The 17,980-nt window shown below is 41.4% G+C and overlaps 2 protein-coding genes across 3 annotated transcripts; both read left to right on the plus strand.

Annotated features, from left to right (window-relative positions):
• Positions 1 to 517: 517 nt before the first annotated feature.
• LOC136940462 (beta-galactoside-binding lectin-like) lies at positions 518 to 4,714 on the plus strand. 2 transcript variants are annotated; one of them, XM_067232621.1, is made up of 4 exons: positions 518 to 610; positions 3,364 to 3,443; positions 3,931 to 4,102; positions 4,259 to 4,714. In XM_067232621.1, the coding sequence occupies exons 1-4, from the start codon at positions 605 to 607 to the stop codon at positions 4,403 to 4,405; spliced, it is 405 nt and encodes a 134-aa protein (XP_067088722.1). In that variant the 5' UTR covers positions 518 to 604; the 3' UTR covers positions 4,406 to 4,714. The 2 variants fall into 2 exon arrangements, with proteins under 2 accessions (XP_067088722.1, XP_067088723.1); XM_067232622.1 differs by having other exon boundaries at positions 525 to 610; positions 3,332 to 3,443.
• Positions 4,715 to 7,741: 3,027 nt separating this feature from the next.
• Positions 7,742 to 17,674, plus strand: LOC136938126 (GTPase IMAP family member 8-like). The gene is made up of 12 exons (XM_067231386.1): positions 7,742 to 7,795; positions 8,787 to 8,825; positions 9,131 to 9,823; positions 10,236 to 10,961; positions 12,665 to 13,462; positions 15,054 to 15,241; positions 15,481 to 15,536; positions 15,631 to 15,845; positions 15,936 to 16,183; positions 16,580 to 16,696; positions 16,903 to 17,050; positions 17,206 to 17,674. Exons 2-12 carry the CDS (start codon positions 8,816 to 8,818, stop codon positions 17,514 to 17,516), a joined length of 3,510 nt encoding a protein of 1,169 aa, XP_067087487.1. The 5' UTR covers positions 7,742 to 7,795; positions 8,787 to 8,815; the 3' UTR covers positions 17,517 to 17,674.
• The last annotated feature ends 306 nt before the right edge of the window (positions 17,675 to 17,980 follow it).

The raw sequence follows: 17,980 nt of genomic DNA on the forward strand, positions 1-17,980 counted from the left end.
TTGTTGATCTTGATTTGCTATTAGACCACCTAATTGGGACCGTGTCTGACTAAGGAATTTGCCATCACAGATAACCGACTGTTTCTGTGACTACCATATAACAAGATGATCAACATCCAAACCAAGCAAATATCAATCACTGAATGCATTGAGCATCACTCAATGTTGTAGAACAGATTAGTTGCTGCTGATAATAGGCCAATACTCAGGCTAATATACGTTTATGCATCTTTAAAAAATATTAATGTATAGGCCCTTACAATGCCACATTCAGTTGTCCACCGATTCAATCAACAGTTCAAAATATTTTGCAGTCACCTTTGAAAGTTGTTGCCTATGTGTATTATAACTTCACCTAATAATACAGTAAGTTATAGTTTATTGTTATCATCTCCCTTGGAGGCGCGAACGAGCTATTTCTTGTCTTGTTACTGTACAGTGATTGGTCACTTGGTCATGCTAGAATCCCATTGGTGTATCATGACATCACTCTTAATGTCCGAAGCACGCGAACAGATATAAAACCTCCTTCACGATCCAAGTATAACACATCGAAATAACTGTCTTTCTTTGACATTAAACAGAAATTGCGCCTTCAATCAAGATGAGTGTAAGTAGGCCTATTCGTTTCTAAATGTTTTGTGTTCCAATTTACGCGTCTGAGAAGTAGTCTAGTCTGGGATGCACGCCTACATGTAAATCAGTTAACATCACGTTTAATACTATAGGACAGTTACTTTTATACTTTTATAGCATGGCTAACAAAAATGAACAAATGAATCACAGATTTAATATGTTGCATAAACTTAACTTGAAATTCACAGCTATTGCCAGGCTATTTGTATTTAAGTCTGTGATTCATTTATTCATTTTTGTTAGCCATGCTATAAAAGTAACTGTCCTATGTCTTTGTCGATTGGTAAAATACTGATGATAGATGATAGAAAACATAATACAGCCATCAGGGCTCTCAAGTCTCACACATTCACGTGAGACACCCATTTCCCCTTGTATTTGTCACGCTGAGAAGTAAGGGATAACATATCCCGCTTAATACAATTAATGGACGAGGCGCAGGCATACGGATTTTTCGGTTTTCTGTTTTAACTTTCTGCCGAGTTGAGAGTTTTCTCGAGTTATACAAAGTTTTATATACAAGTTATATATACAACTAGAATAGAAGCGTTTTGATTAAATCAGTCATTTAAATAGAAACACCTGATTTCAACCTTGGTTCACCCTGTTTAAAATGGACTTGCAAATACTTCTGTCCCTCTGACTATAAACAAATTCAGCAACTTGGATTATAAAAGCATTTACTATCTTTGGCCTCTTTAGACACTGGGGAAAATAACTGAGTCTTTGTTTTACATAGTTGTTTTGCTGTTACCATGGTGAACAAAGATGTGTTGCTTTGAGAATAAATCCAGGGTAAATCACATGGACTGTAACAGATTGGATGCTGGTGATGTTGTGTTTGTAACAAGATGTTACAGACCTAGTCATTCAATCTAATCTAATCAAATTGTATTTAAATTGATTGTTTCATAGTTTCATCCTAAAAGTCTTTCCCCATTCATTGTATTCCCTCTGGCACTTATGCTGCCTCAGGGATAAACTAAGACCGCAGGCAATTATGGGGAAGACTTCCTGTTAGAGCTACTATGCACTAAGAAGACTTCCAAGTGAATAACTATTTTGGTTATTTTGATCATCCTCTTCATTTCTTTGCTTTCAGTAATGAGGAACACCCTATGTAGCTTTTTGGTATGTGGATATACCAGAAAATAATACAAGTTTTGATTTCTGTATCCATTCTTCACGTGTCTGTTTGTCTGGTTGCTTCATTTCTTGGTTGTCTGTGTACGGCAGCGGCTGCCCCAGCTGTCTCTTGTCTCTCTGACAGAGTTCAAAAATATGTCTCACGTGGATGGGAAACCCAGACTGTAGGCTGCAGTCTGTTTGGGCCCCAGCCAAGTCCAGATCTGCTGCACTCAGTTCACAGTAACATGCTGGAGCTACTAATATGGAAAGAATTCTCTCTGTACCAGTCTCACCCCTAACCACTCTCCTTGTCTTTTGAGTCACACCTCAAACTCCATCTCTCTCTCTTTCTTCTCCTCTCTCTCTCTTTCAATATTTACTCTTGCCACGTATAGTAGATTAAGGCCAAATCCCAATTCTCTGTTTTACCCCTACCCCTTAGTTTTGCGCGTTCACGAGAGAGTAAGGGCTGTCCCAAAATTTGTTTTGATCGAGGGGTAGGGCTAAGGGCTAGGGGTACATACCCCTTAAAACCAAGTGTTTTAGGGATCGTACTTGAAACAAAGGTTTATGTGAATACTGCTTAACCTGCAACAATGGCGGTCAGATCATCCAGAGTCCCATAAATGTAATATTTTCATCTTAAATAATTGATTAAAAAATTATGACAGTGTTGTTTTGTGGTGTACACAGTCCTGTACAAATGTATTTGCAATCATGTTCTTAATTGAAATGGTTTTAAAAATCGCTAGTTTGCTCCGCTAACGTTACATTGCTGATTTGCACAACAGTCCCGTATTTCTCTAATTAGCCTTGAATGGACTCCATGCATGTCTACAGTTTTAACTAAACTCCATTAGCAGCAAATTTCGTTTGATATCAGTGCATAACACTACTAGCTTTGGAGACATCGATATACGTAACCGTAACCAAGTGGTGTCTCATTTCATAGGGCTATGTAGCCCTTACCCCTCAGTTTCGAGGGACAAGGGCTAGGGGTAAGCTAAGGGGTAGGGGCAGGGGCGCCGTATAGGGGGGAAAAGTTAAGACAATTCCAAGGGCCCATGACTGACAGGGGCCCCCCAAAAATGGAAAAATGAATAGAAATGATAAAGTTTATTTTATTTTTTTCATGGGGCCCAAAATTCCTGGCGGTGCCCCTGGGTAGGGTTAAGACAGATAATTGAGATTTGGCCTAAGTTGCTGTCCACTAATAGGACTAATAGGACTTAGGATAATACTACCTTTCTGATCCTTTTCATTTTTAGACACCCTGGCTAAGTTAAAGGCTGGGAAATTATAATTCTGCAAAGAACATAGGAATCCTTGACCAATCCTTAAATATAAAGGAACGGAAAACTGCAAGGCAATTAGGTATTTTTGCCTTGAGGCGCTGTATACTACTGGCTGTTATTAAAGCACAAAACTACAACATCACATTAAAGGGTGTCTATTATTTTCATGTAAACATTTTGCACTTTTGGAAAGTCCCATAAAAGTCAAATTTAAGCCTGACAGTAGCCCATTTATTTAGAAGCATTGAAAACTACCAACATAATTGTTGCAGTCTTTGTCTCTCTGTGTCTCTTTACAATGCAGAATGTAGAGGTGAGAAATATGTCCTTCAAGGTGGGACAGACCCTGACCATCACAGGTGTCCCCAACCCAGAGGCAGCTAAGTGAGTAACTGAAGACAAAATGGTGTTGCTGACCTGAGTCTAAACTCTGCTGAGTGATAAGCCTGGATTGAGGGGTGTACAAAAATGCCATTATCAAGTATTTATTCCCAAAATAATCTGGATTTGCATAGACACCAGAAGTGGGTGGGGCCTTAACTGGAAGTAAATGTAATAGTTTAAATTTAAATATCATATTAAAGGGGATGAAAGTAAAATTATTACTGCAATGCAAGGAACTGGCAAGCTAGCCATCTTACTGGCAAAACAAAACAATACTGACAATGAAGCTATCAAATATTCAGTATCCGAATATTACAGATAAACTTTGCATAGAACAATCTGTTTTCAAAGCATTATCCGTGCTAATCGGAATAATGTATCTGGCTTTGGATACATCCCTAAAGGACTGGTTCTGCTTTGGCACAAATAATATTATACAACCCTAACAACCACGGTGTTGGCCTAATGATGTTATTACTTTGAATAGATTTGCCATCAACATTGGTCACAGTGCAGAGGATATCGCTCTTCACTTGAACCCCCGCTTCGACGCCGAAGGTGACGAGAGGCAGGTGGTGTGCAACTCCTTCCAGGCAGAAAACTGGTGTGAGGAGATCCGAGACGGAGGCTTCCCCTTCAACCAGGGAGAGGAGTTCAAAGTGAGGCACAACCTAGAATGTTCTTCTACTCGAGCAGCCTCTAGTGGCAAATAATTATCACTGCATCCCTACTGGAGAGGAACATGACAATATTTAAGATCAATGAGCAAAAATAAAATTAACATTAATGCAGTAATACCTTTCTCATGTTCTTAGATATCCATTACCTTCACAAAGGAGGAGTTCTTGGTCAATCTTACTGATGGCTCTGAGATCCACTTCCCCAATCGCCATGGAGACGAGAAGTATAAATTCATTTTCTTCGAAGGGGAGGCCAGGATCCAGGGGATTGAAATCAAGTAACTGAGAGGGTGCTTTTCCTGGCGGGGGTGCAACTGGGGGCACAGCACCATCAAGATGTGTTGAAGAAACACCTTAGAAGACCAAAATTATATTTGGGCTGCTTATTGGCTTCAAGTCTTTCTTTTACTACTATTTCTACACACACACACACATATATTCACAAACAAATATTTTATCGTTATTTTACAACAACAATACTGTTAGGGAATGGCTACATATTTAGGCAGTTTCAGGTTCACCAGTAGCCTACCTAAAAATTCAGTGTGATTATTTCTTACTGATGACAATAAATATGGCTTTTCTGCTCAATGCTGTACCTTCTGTGATAAGAAATCATTGTGAATAATTAGGTGCAAATGATCTTTAACTTAATAACTGTTGACATCAAAAGATTGAGTTCCAGTCTTGAAATATTTCATTTACTTTTCAGCAATGTGTCTATTCTGTGCGTTTGATGATAAATAATTACGCCCCTAGGCAACGCCCCCAAGTCAATTCTGCTTAAGGCCCAATAAAGGCTTGGGCTGGCCCTGACTGCCTGCCTAGCATGTTGCTATGTGTAGCAAACCCAGGTGATTTTTACAAGGAAATGTTAAGGCTAGGTTCCATCATCTTAGGCTTTGATAAAACTGTCATTAGGCAATTTTATTCATGTTTCATTAAAATATAAGTGATGTTGAGCTGCACTTAAGACCCTTGCACTTAAGAGCCATGTGGCTCTTGCACTTAAGAGCCACGATTTGTATGTCGTGCTACACGTCAAGTCTCAATGATTGTTTCACGAAAATAGAAGTGATGTCGAGCTGCACTTCAGAAACGATGTTGATGTTGTGCTACACTTTCCTATTATCGGAATGAGGGTAATATGTGAATTATGTTGTAGTTGTGAATGCTGTTATGTCACTGTCTTGTAAAAGCGTGCATACTTCTTTGTATTAAGTTGTACGAATCCCTTTTAGTAGAACTATTCACTTCTGATTCTTGATTACTTGCTATAGGCTATGCACTATATGCCAATTTTTTATAGAATCGTCTGGTAAATGAGTATCTACATTATTAAAAAAATGTGTATAAAAAAGGTCCCTGCTCACCGCCAGAGGTCCCTCCTACCAGAATTCAACTTATATTTCCCTCTCAGTAAACTACTTGCCACACAACTGTTTTGTGTTTACAATCATATCCATTTTATAGATCCTGCTTCCCACAGCCTTGTTAGTATCTTCTAACTTGCAATGTCCAGTGCTTGGTTTTAGTACCTGATAAGACCTTCCCTTTGTGACTGGCTAGTGGTCACACACAGTTTCAAATTAATTTTTTAACAAAAAACGATATATTTAACAAAATGTGAAGAAAAAAAAGAAATAGTGATAATTTAAACAAGTTTTAACAAGTGAAATGAAATGGAAACAGATCAGGGATATTTACGGCAGGCAGCACAGATGTATTCCTCTGTCAGTTGGATCCGAGCACTATGGAAGACTAAAAGTGCCAAAATGAATTACATAAATACACCATTAAATAATAACTTAAATGTGTCATTAATTAATTAAAATAGGAATGAAATACATAAATGTGTTCTTAAATGTGTCATGAATTCATTGAAATGAAGCTTGCGCAAGTTCAGTCAGGCAAGACCGATCCCTGCACTCGGGCTTAATCGTAGTGTACACTACTCATTCCCCCCGCTAAGAACGCCCTACCTTCCCCCGTTCCATGGTCGGGCGGTCACTAGGGTTCAGGTCGATTAGCGCTCCCGCCTATCAATTAATGGCGTCACATGATCCGTGCCTTTAAATATGATTCTCTCCCTGTGTAGTTTGTTCATGCTATCAAGTGTAATCCTGTCTCAGTCTTCGGCTCGATTGGTCGTCGGCTGCCGCCCGTTGATCTATATAATTCCCCGTGGGGTTCAAGCTCCAAACACCATAGTACATTTATTATTCTGTAATAAACATCGTTCACTCATCCCAGGTCTCTCCTGATTGAAATACCAATACATTTTATGTAAAATACATATATAATTATTTCACTATTTAAGTATTTCAGTCGATTGCATTTACATTTCGCAAGTGTTGCATTTACATTTTACATTTAAATTTCTCAACGTGTTGTGTTGCAGTGCTTCATTAATTGTGTTATCTGTCAAACTCGCCCATCAAAGTCAGTGGGTGGGGCTAGCGCAAATCTAGTCTGATCCATTGTGTTGGTTTTAAGTAGAGTGCCTGGATAGAGACGATGAAGGATCTTCATGAACTTTCTATGGAGTTGGTGAGAGACATTTTGTGTATGTCTCAACCCAGCTTACTCCAACCTATGTTGGTAGGGGCAGGGGTAGGGGAGTGTTGGGGCTACCTATTTCATTTCCAAATGTGGGATCATTTGTAAGTAATGATGTCAGTAGCGATGAGGTCACAAATCCTGTTCCTTTAGTCAATGGAGACAATGTAGCCAATATGGGCCTTAACACAACCACCTAAGTTGCTTGATTTGAGTAGGCTACTTCTACTCCCAGCTTGAGTGATAGTACAGACTTAATCGGTCAGATGTCTACCATAGTTCAACAGATAGGTCAGCAGTTAGCCGACAGCATCATTATGCATCTGACCTCTGCTAGCCCGATAGGTGCTTCAAATATTGTTCAGAGACCTAGCCCAGCAGAGACTGTAGCTACCAGACAGACTAATCGACATGACGAATCTGACTTCTAGATCCGAAGGGGAATGAGCAGGAAAGGGTTTACACAGAGCAAGTGTTTACAGGGTTGACTGTATGAGCCGCGTATGAGAGGTGTAGTAGGCATTTCTTCCTTCTGTGTTTAGTTTGGGGTACGGTACACGCCCCATCCTCACACACTCCCTAGGGGAGGGTTTTCATTGAGTGACATGTACGATGGTGCTCCACGTGATTCATGTTGTTTACCTGATTGTTCTGTATGCTTATATTAATGTATATTTTTTTATGTTAGTTTTTTTTTGTTGTGCTTCCCAAATTTTGCAGAATTTAAGGGGGGTGTATGCAACGATGTGAATATGTAGTTAAATAACTGCATACTGTTTGGAGTTCACGACATCTACTGGCTTTTTATTGTAATACCGGAGTAATGCAGCCTGCAGCAAAACTGGAATTCTGGGACGGTTACCACAGGAGAGAATGTCTGTCGGTAAGTTGGGTGAAGAACTTTTGATTCAAATATGGTTTCAAAAGTGTATATAGTGTTATTATTTAGTGAAAAAATGTTAGATTTATTCAATTGTTCTGATTTGGCATTGAATATAACTTTTTTTGTTTGTTCGATTAGCTAACCGTGTTTGATGCTAGCTATGTTTTTCTTCTTTAGGAAGAAACCGTTTCTCAGTGAAACCCCGACACATCTGCATTATTCCGTTGCAGGTAATTCACTGTTATCCTGTTTTTTGAGAGTTTGTATTGTGTAATAAAAACCACTATACGATCACAGCGACGGTTACCACAGATTTGGGGAGAATGTCTGTCGAAATAAACTTTCTAAAACTGGTTGTTCCTATCCTTGATAGTGATTGGCTATATCGCGTTCCATGCCGTTGTAAAATCCAGCATAACTTTACAAGTTGTCCTCATAACATTATTTAACATTCCATATTACTGCGCATCGAATATTTCAAATTTAAAAAGATGTCACAAAGTTACAAGGTAGCAAGCAACCTAGTCGTAAAGAGAATGGCAGAATTTGTTGTGAATTTTGATTTGCTGGGTGGGCTGACGTTTGACGAGTGGTGGGAGACTATTGACAGAATGGAGGAGAAAGAGTTTAAAAAGACCTGCATGCAGAGAAGACAGAGGCTGAAATCGAAGCGTTGGCAAAGGCAAGGAATGAATCCGACACTTTAAAGCAGACGATGTGGGCCGTCCGCTGTTTTCAATCTTGGTGCGCAGAGAAAGCGATTGAAATGGACTTAAAGACGGTCACCAAAAGCAGCCTAAATCAAACGCTGCGTCGCTTTTATGCCACCGTGAAAAACGGCAAAGTGTCCATCTGGCTGTTGCATGGCAACGATTTATGTAGGAACTATACTTTGTAGTGGCGGAAGAATAACGGTTTATTATTAAACTATTTTGTTTGTAATTGTCTTTATTTATGAAACCATATCAACTATTTGTAGTAACAGTTTTAGAAAAGTAATAAGCCCCAAGAGGCCGCTTCGCGTCGTGCCTAACAACTCCCCTTACCTGTTCTAAAATCACCCCAAAACACGGCCTCTTGGGGCTTATTGCTTAAGTTTATCATCCCTAACTGCGTGTGACTAGTGGTTGAGTTGGAGGACGGAGAACAGCGGTCACACATGGAACCACGTCATGTGGTTTATTGGCATGTTTTATATTTTTAGCTTTCCGTTCTCTACAGGATTAGAGAAAGGAGAAGGATTATCAACAATGGCTTCAGGTAACAGTCTTCGTTTCACTCCTAAAACACTTAGCCACAACCACGAAGTGCATTATGTTAGCAGTTATACGGTTACATTTGAAGGTGTAAACATGAATATTGTTATCTTCCGAAGAACACACTAGTTCAATAACAGTTTTATTTACCTCGACTGTATAATCTACCACTCCTTCCATCGTTAAGTATATTTATAACAATCACATTTAGTCTCTTCCCTCTCACTCTTTTTCTCCCTGTTTCTCCTCTATTTCTCCCTCTTTGTCTCTCTCACCTCCCTCTCTCTTTGGCGACTCCCTCCACTTCAGAGCTGAGGATTGTGCTGCTGGGGGGGGAAAATGCAGGGAAGAGTTCATCAGGAAACACCATCCTGGGCAGAGAGGAGTTTGACCTGAGGCCAGCTGCTCAGTGTGTGAAGAGACAGGGAGAAGTAGCAGGGAGGCAGGTCACTGTGGTCGACACTCCAGGATGGAGTGAAGATGTCTCTCGACAGTGGGCTACTGAGCTGGTTAAACAGGAGATAGTGCGCAGTGTGTCTCTGTGTCCTCCAGGACCCCACGCTCTCCTCCTGGTTATAGACTTGTATGAATCATTCACAGAGGAAGACAGAAGATTCATAGAAAAAAACCTGCAGCTTCTCAGTGAGAGAGTCTGGAGTCACACTATAGTGCTGTTCACTCATGGGGACCGTCTGGGAGACACAACCATTGAGCAGCACATTGAGACAGAAGGGAAGGCCCTCCAGTGGCTTGTTGAGAAATGTGGGGACAGGTACCATGTCCTCAACAATAAGAACAGGGGTGATGACACTCAGGTCACTGAGCTATTAGACAAGATGGAGGAGATGGTGGCAGGAAACAGAGGAGGCCACTATGAGATGGACAGAGAGATCCTGGAGAAGATAGAGAAGATAGAGGAGAAAAGGAGGGCAGAGGAAGAGAGAGCACAACAGAGGCTGATGAAGGTGCAGGAACAGAGAGAGACTCTCAGATCACTAATGGGTGAGTTTCTTTCAGTGTCCACCCAGAGTCGTGGTGTGAATAGCCTAATGTGAAATTATACGCTGTATATATAGAGACTGGTTATAGTATAAGAAAATGCTTCAATTATTGTTGAACAATATTGTGTATAAAGTATTTGCAGTTAATTGTTTTTTAAGATACATTCACCTGAACAGAGATTATTTCTGCAACTCACATTATCACCATATGGTATAGTAATTCAGTCAACACCACCTTTAAACTCACATGATTGTAAACTTAATGAAGAAAATGCAATTTCTCTTTCCCTTTTGTCTTTCTCCATCTGACTTTCTCTGTTTGATGCATCTATCATTTACTCCCCCCCCCCCTCTCTCTCTCTCTCTCTCTCTCTCTCTCTCTCTCTCTCTCTCTCTCTCTCTCTCTCACACAGGTGACTCCCTCCATCTCTCAGAGCTGAGGATTGTGCTGCTGGGGGGGAGAGGTGCAGGGAGGAGTTCATCAGGAAACACCATCCTGGGCAGAGAGGAGTTTGACCTGAGGCCAGCTGCTCAGTGTGTGAAGAGACAGGGAAAAGTAGCAGGGAGGCAGGTCACTGTGGTCGACACTCCAGGATGGAGCTGGCATCTCCCTGTAGAGTGTACTCCTGAGCTGGTTAAACAGGAGATAGTACGCAGTGTGTCTCTGTGTCCTCCAGGACCACACACTCTCCTCATGGTCATGCAGCTGCCTGAAAACTTGCATCGCTCATTCCCAGACGATGAGAGAACATCAGTAGAGGGACACCTGCAGCTTCTCAGTGATAGAGTCTGGAGTCACACTATAGTGCTGTTCACCAAAGGGGACCGTCTGGGAGACACAACCATTGAGCAGCACATTGAGAGACAAGGGAAGGCCCTCCAGTGGATTGTTGAGAAATGTGGGAACAGGTATCATGTCCTCAACAATAAGAACAGGGGTGATGACACTCAAGTCACTGAGCTGTTGGACAAGATGGAGGAGATGGTGGCAGGAAACAGAGGAGGCCACTATGAGATGGACAGAGAGATCCTGGAGAAGATAGAGAAGATAGAGGAGAAAAGGAGGGCAGAGGAAGAGAGAGCACAACAGAGGCTGATGAAGGTGCAGGAACAGAGAGAGACTCTCAGATCACTAATGGGTGTGTTTCTTTCAGTGTCCACCCAGAGTCTTGGTATGAATAGCCTAATGTAAAATGATATACTGTATATATAGAGACTGGTTATAGTATGAAAAAATATTTCAATTACTGTTGAACAATATTGTATATAAAGTATTTCCAGTTAATTGTTTTTTAAGATACATTCACCTGAACAGAGATTATTTCTGCGACTCACATTATCACCATATGGTTGTAGCGGGGTTCGCTCGTTTAAGATTAGTAATACTTAATTTATGATAAAGTATGTAGTTCTTGGGGGCACCACCTCTTATTGTTAAAGGGACAGAGGAAACCTTATTGAATAATATTGAAATAATAGCCTTCGTAATAATCAGTCTAATCTTAAGTAGTGAATTCTATGAAAGTAGAGCAGATCAGATAACGTGAGGGATAACGCGAGTATTATAAACAATGATTTATTTAAGGAAATGTAATTATAATGAACAAATACCAGAGAAGTTATAGGTTAGTTGAAAGTGAGTTGAGTTGAACTGTAAACAGTAGGTCCTAAACTATGATGAGGGTTGGTACAAGATGGTAGGTTGAGAGCGCGTGGGGAGGGGGAAGGGAGAGAGAGAGAGGCTTCTGTAGAACAATGGGAGAGTATGTTAACTAATCCTAACAAAAGTAAGGTTAAATCATTTGCAAACTAAAATAAAACGTAACAAATTAAATCACAATATGCCAATGTTCACAAGTAAGAAATGTAGCAATATCGCAGTTACTGTTGTCAGTTTGAAGAAGAAGAGTCAAAGTTCCGTTCGTCGTTGTCAAACGGTTAGAGCAAAGGAATCTTTCGTTCAAGTTCCTCGTGGTCCAGTGAGTTGCTGATTGAGAAGGATAGGTCAGATGTGTCGCAAACACTTCCGGTGAATCCTTGCGAAAAAGCCAGGATTGCTTGTGCGTCGAGGTTTTATAATCCTTGAGAAAGGGGGGTATCCTTTTGGAGGTGAACTCTTTGATTGGTCAGTTACTCCCACCTGGGCGTCCATCCTGAGATTGACGTATGGGTGTGAAGTGGTTGATAACTTTTCAGAGTTCAGCTATTTCAAATGTCCATGTATTGCTTATACTTCGAAATATAACAATACAACATTAATAAATGTTTTAGTTTGTAGATTAGAATCATTTTGATATCAAGATTGACTGATTTATCATAACAGGAAAGGAAGTTACATTAACATCAAATTATATCAACACAGCATTAAAGGGAAAGCATACATTATAACACATCAACTACTGTCATTGAAATAGTGTCCCTGAGCCATGTAGTCCTTGAGAATATGTTTGTAAATCCAGAAAAGTTAGTTCTTCCTTAAAATCCTTTGTCTCCATACTGTAAGGCCATTTTGGTCTACCTTCTGACCCCATGCTGGGCCAGAAGCTTTGAAGCTCCTGCTCTGGAGATAAGGACAAGGGGGAAAACCCCCTTTCTAGTGTAGGGGAAAGGTGTGATGGTACGTGGTTTGTCTGTTGGCTCTGCTACATGGTATAGATGCTTCAGTCAACAACACCTTTAAACTCATACATTTGTAAACTTCACAAAGAAAATGCAATTTCTCTTTCCCTTTTGTCTTTTTCCATCTGACTTTCTCTGTTTGATGCATCTATCATTCCCTCCCTCCCTGTCTCTCTCTCTCCCTGTCTCTCTCTCTCTCCCTGTTTCTCTCTCTCTCTGACAGGTGACTCCCTCCATCTCTCAGAGCTGAGGATTGTGCTGCTGGGGATGGAACATGTAGGGAGGAGTTCATCAGGAAACACCATCCTGGGCAGAGAGGAGTTTGACCAGAGGACAGCTGTTCAGTGTATGAAGAGACAGGGAGAAGTAGCAGGGAGGCAGGTCACTGTGGTTGACACTCTAGGATGGGAGAGGAATCTCCCTGTAGAGAGGTCTAATGAACTGGTTAAACAGGAGATAGTACGCAGTGTGTCTCTGTGTCCTCCAGGACCCCACACTCTCCTCCTGGTCATACAGCTGAAAGTAGACTTGCATCGCTTATTCTCATTCACAGAGGAATACAGAATATCAGTAGCGGGACACCTGCAGCTTCTCAGTGAGAGAGTCTGGAGTCACACCATAGTGCTGTTCACCTATGGGGACTGTCTGGGAGACACAACCATTGAGCAGTACATTGAGAGGGAAGGGAAGGCCCTCCAGTGGCTTGTTGAGAACTGTGGGAACAGGTATCATGTCCTCAACAATGAGAACAGGGGTGATGACAGACAGGTCACTGAGCTGTTGGACAAGATGGAGGAGATGGTGGCAGGAAACAGAGGAGGCCACTATGAGATGGACAGAGAGATCCTGGAGAAGATAGAGGAGATAGAGGAGAGAAAGAGGGCAGAGGAAGAGAGGCTGATGGAGGAGATGTTGGCAGGAAACAGTAGAGGTGTGTTTTACCCTGACATGGATGTTAGTGGAGAAACGTCACGACTGGCTGTGGCAAGAGCTGAGAGCTACAACTTCCTCCCGCCAATGTGTGAGTATTGACTATTTACTGTACTACCTACAGCTCTAGCACATATATAACTGTAAGTTCATAATAATTGAATGTTGAATTTTAGATGGTAGAAACAGAAGGGGAGACAATACCCAACACACAACTATACAGATACAGACAAAAATATAAACATGTGTCCACTAGGGGTGCAACAATTCAACAAGATTGTATCTTGACGCGTGATTTAAATAAGAGTCCAGGAGACGTGGATATAATGATCTTGAATCCGTTTATTTCAGACATCAAAAGTAAATTAAAGCATTAAAGTCTTTGTCTTGTATTTTATTGTTTCGTTCTAATCAGTTCAGCTCAGTTCAAGGCTCTGCACGGTTCACGTTCACGCTTCCCGGTCACCGTGGTCATGGTCAGTGCCGGTCCTAGCACATTCGGCGCCCTAGGAGAGATGTATCAAAAGCAACCTCCACTCCACTCTAAGCGTTTCAGTCAGCACTCTAGGCTCTCACATACACACCCATGTAAATCTCAGAAACGGTTTGAAAAACTCATGAAACATAAGTGATATTAAAAAAACATTTTAAAGTTTCAATGGTGGCTGTAGCTGAAGGATTGAGGAAGAAGAAGGATTTGAAAGTTGAAGAAGTTTAAGAGGATTGAGAGGATGTTGGAATGCTCAAATATAGTCACACAAACTGAAATATCAACTCAAATACTCAAAAGGACTCAGCAGTGCTGCGCGAGGCTGCGCGAGGCTGTGAGACTGACCGCCTGTGAGTGCTTTGGGACGGCGGAGGAGCTCACGGCAGCACTCGTTGAGGACAGTACTGCAAAACGATCCGTGCTTTCACGTCAGCAGTGCCGGTCCTAGCACATTTATCACCAGCAAATCGGGGCCGCCAACCACAACACGGACATATGATGGGCCGTGGTTGACGCCCTCTGCTGGTAGTGCGTTTGAAACTCAAGGACTCACGCATCTTCACCTTTAGATGCGTGAGTTCTAAATACGAACTCTTCCTAGCTAGCTTTAGTTAGCTTCCGTTACCTAGCAACCTAGCATAATACTAGTAGCCATGCTACTACCTGCTAGTGTTACTTGTTAGCCTCCTCATTAGGACATTTGAAGCCATAATAAAGCGTTTGTCATATCGTTTTTGTCTATCTCGTTCGAATGTGAGTCTCACAGCGTAACATTTCGAACATTCCGACTGACCATCTTCTGATAGACAAATGTGTGTGAGAGGTGGATCGTTGATTGAGTATATGAGTGAAAATGGAAAATCCCATTTTGTACAGTAAAATTCTCTTTGTGCACATTAACTGTTATATGTTATGTTGTTGAATATACATGTATTATGTTAATTTTTTTCCTGAAATTAATGCACATTTCCAAATGAAAAACTGTTGTTGTTCGTTTTTCATTCTGCTGCAACCAATTTTTTATCTAATTCATAAATTATTTTAAATCAAATGTATTAATTAGTCAGTTATTAAACACATATTTATAGTCAGTTTTATGCATACTTTGTTTAATGCGTTGGTAAATGACAAAAATTATTCAGCATGGAATTTTGGCGAAAAGTCATCGAATTCCATTTGCCAAAATCTGTAGATGGTGCTTCCTGGTCTGCTCCTCCCCGGTCTGTGAGGAAATCTGACCATGGCCCCAAGATCTCCGGACTTTCTCACCTCATATCAAAGATTAAATTACACAAATCTCCACACACCAGATTAAACCCTGAACCTGCACACACCAGATTAAACCCTGAACCTGCACACAGCAGGGAACCACAAGGACCGGTACGTAGACTACCCGATTATCTGTTAAGGTACTTTCATACTTATTTTTTGTGAAGCTGAGTCTTAATTATGATATAATTCAGGGTTTATTGGTTATTTTTATAATCCACAGTCCATTTTTTTATGAGATGGAAGTTTTCAGTATCAAAATTTATTCAAATGGCATACAACAATGTTGAGTATTGACAGTATTGCAGAGTAAGGTTTGTAGTTGTATAGATTTGTTTTCTTTTTTCCAGACCCTAACGTTTGTGAAACCTGAATTCATCTCACAACCTTCAGAGACTTTATACAGGTGACTGTTCAATTCCCTGGTATCAGATGTATTATTCATCTCCTCTGTATTTTTACCATGAAGGTGATTACCACTGTTGTCCTGTGTCCCCCAGGCTCCAGTGCCCCCATGCAGGTGTGTTCCAGTGCAGGTTGACAGGTCTGGTCTTTCAGATGGAGGGAGAGGGGGAGGTGCATTACAGAATTGTCCAATGGGACGAAGGTCTGCTGCACTCCACAGGCCAGACCCCTGCAGGACCCCTGTTCAACATCAGCTGTCCTCAGGGCTCTGTCTGCCAGCTGCACCTCCCACACTGTGAGATTCCCTCTGGTGAGTTCCACACCTCTCACAACCCAGTAATACCACGCTTAACCTACTCGGCTCTGAAATACTGCTGACTGAAACATTGCTGTCTTACAGGAGAGGGTCTTAAATCCTTGTATGTGGCTCATATCAGTGGTGATAACGTGGAGCTTTTGCCTCCCCTGAGGGTGACTGACACACATGTGGTGGTAAACATCACAGACCTGTCCCTATGGGGCCTGGTGAGACGGTTCATACCCTTCCTCACCACCAGGGGGCAGGTGCTGCCCTTCCACAAATTAGTCAACCCCCAGCGTCCCCGTCTGAACCTGATTGTTCTACCACAGAACGTGCCACTCCAAGAGGTACAGTCCTGGGCTCCGGTGAATCACAATGCAGCTGTCTGGGTTCAATTCCAGCCTGGGTCATTTCGGCATGTCTTCCCCTCTCTGTCTTTCCCCATACTTTCCTGTCTAGTTTGAACTGTCCTATCTAATAATATATGAAGAAAAATATATAATATCCAAATAATATCTGAAAAAGGAGGTACAGTCCTTCCAACATTCCCAAAACACATCAGTATATCATTTGTTATGGTTGTGCCAACTAGCACTGAAAAGTGTGAATTCATAGTTGTTATGGTTGTGCCAACTAGCACTGAAAAGTGTGAATTCAAAGGGGTTAATAAAAGGTAAAAGTAAGTTGGTGAGCTATGCCAAGAGAGTGAAATGCTGACAAATTGAATACATTGTCCTGTGCAGGTAGAGAGAATGCAGAGAGAGAGCTCTTACATAGATGTGTGTTCAGACTGCACACTCTCTCATGGGGAAGTCTACAGTCTGTGCTGTGATGTGGAGGGATATAAGATCCAACCTAAGGTAAACTCACTCACCATAAAATAATAATGCTGTCTGATGATGTCACGTTAGGCTCAAAACAACCGTTATATTATCTGAGTTTGTTTTCTTATGAATTAGTTTCCCTTAAAACATTCTTATCTTATTAACCTATTAGCCTAGACTCCTCCAAACCTGACAGATGGTTGTAAATGGTTCAGATTTAGCTGCTCTCATCTGTGTTTCAGCGTGTTCAGGTCCACTGGAACTACGGTCCAAACTACCACCCCACCTTCCAGGTGTTTCTGAGCACCGACACAGAGGAGGTGGAGCTGAGGCTTCTGGAGAGAGGGGGAAAAGGAGAGCAGGTGTGGGCAGCATGTGTTCCACTAACAGGTACAGGACATCCTCAAACAGAAGCCACATTCTGGCTTCTGTTTCTGCAGTACTTTACTGATGTTAATGACTGGCAGCAAAGTCTACAGACCTGATGCCAGAATCATTTCAGCACAGCACAGCTGAACACATGTGGGTTTTCTCCACACAACCAGGTTCCTCATCAGGCAGGCAGACTGAGCATGCTCAGAAGGGGTCTGCAGAGGAGCAGCTGCGCTCTACAAGACCGGAGTTTGTGGAGCGAGTGACGATGCCTGTCCTGGATGATCTGCTGGACGGACTTCTGCAGGAGAGGGTGATCAACGATGCTGAGATGGAGGCAGTGAAGGTGGAGGCAGTGAGGAAGGACAGAGCACGGGCCACCATCGACATGGTCCTGAGGAAAGGATCTCCCTCATGTTTTGTGATGAAAACTATGTTGTCTAAATATGACCCTGCCTTATACACAACTCTTGGCTTCCAATAAAACATGCTGAGAACAGTGTCAGACCTAGGATGAGTGTATCACACCAGTGTTTCAGCCTAGTGAATACACTATGTACGGATATATTCATTACAATTTAAATACAGCTAAATGAAATATGAATTAGCCATATACTTACAAATAGTATATGTATCTACATTTGAGCTTTATGGTTGGCATCCTTGAAATATTTTATGAAATACCAAAAAAAACAAAACGTTTTAGATTTTTTTTGCTGGTGTCGAACGCCCCTAAAGAAGCTTTCGTTTTGATGGACTTTGGAGAAACAATTTTGAGGAAAAAAAAAAGAATAATGCTTATTAATGAAAAATGTGCATTTGGCTAATGTGTTTGACTTTGTGCACACGTATATACAAGTTGTGCATTAAAAAGTTGTAGATGCTTGCATACATATATAAAGGTTTTGCATTTCTCCGTGCATACCTATATCAAGTTCTGTGTTTTCC

The sequence above is a fragment of the Osmerus mordax genome, chromosome 3 (genome assembly GCF_038355195.1).
Source record: "Osmerus mordax isolate fOsmMor3 chromosome 3, fOsmMor3.pri, whole genome shotgun sequence".
NCBI lineage: Eukaryota > Metazoa > Chordata > Actinopteri > Osmeriformes > Osmeridae > Osmerus > Osmerus mordax.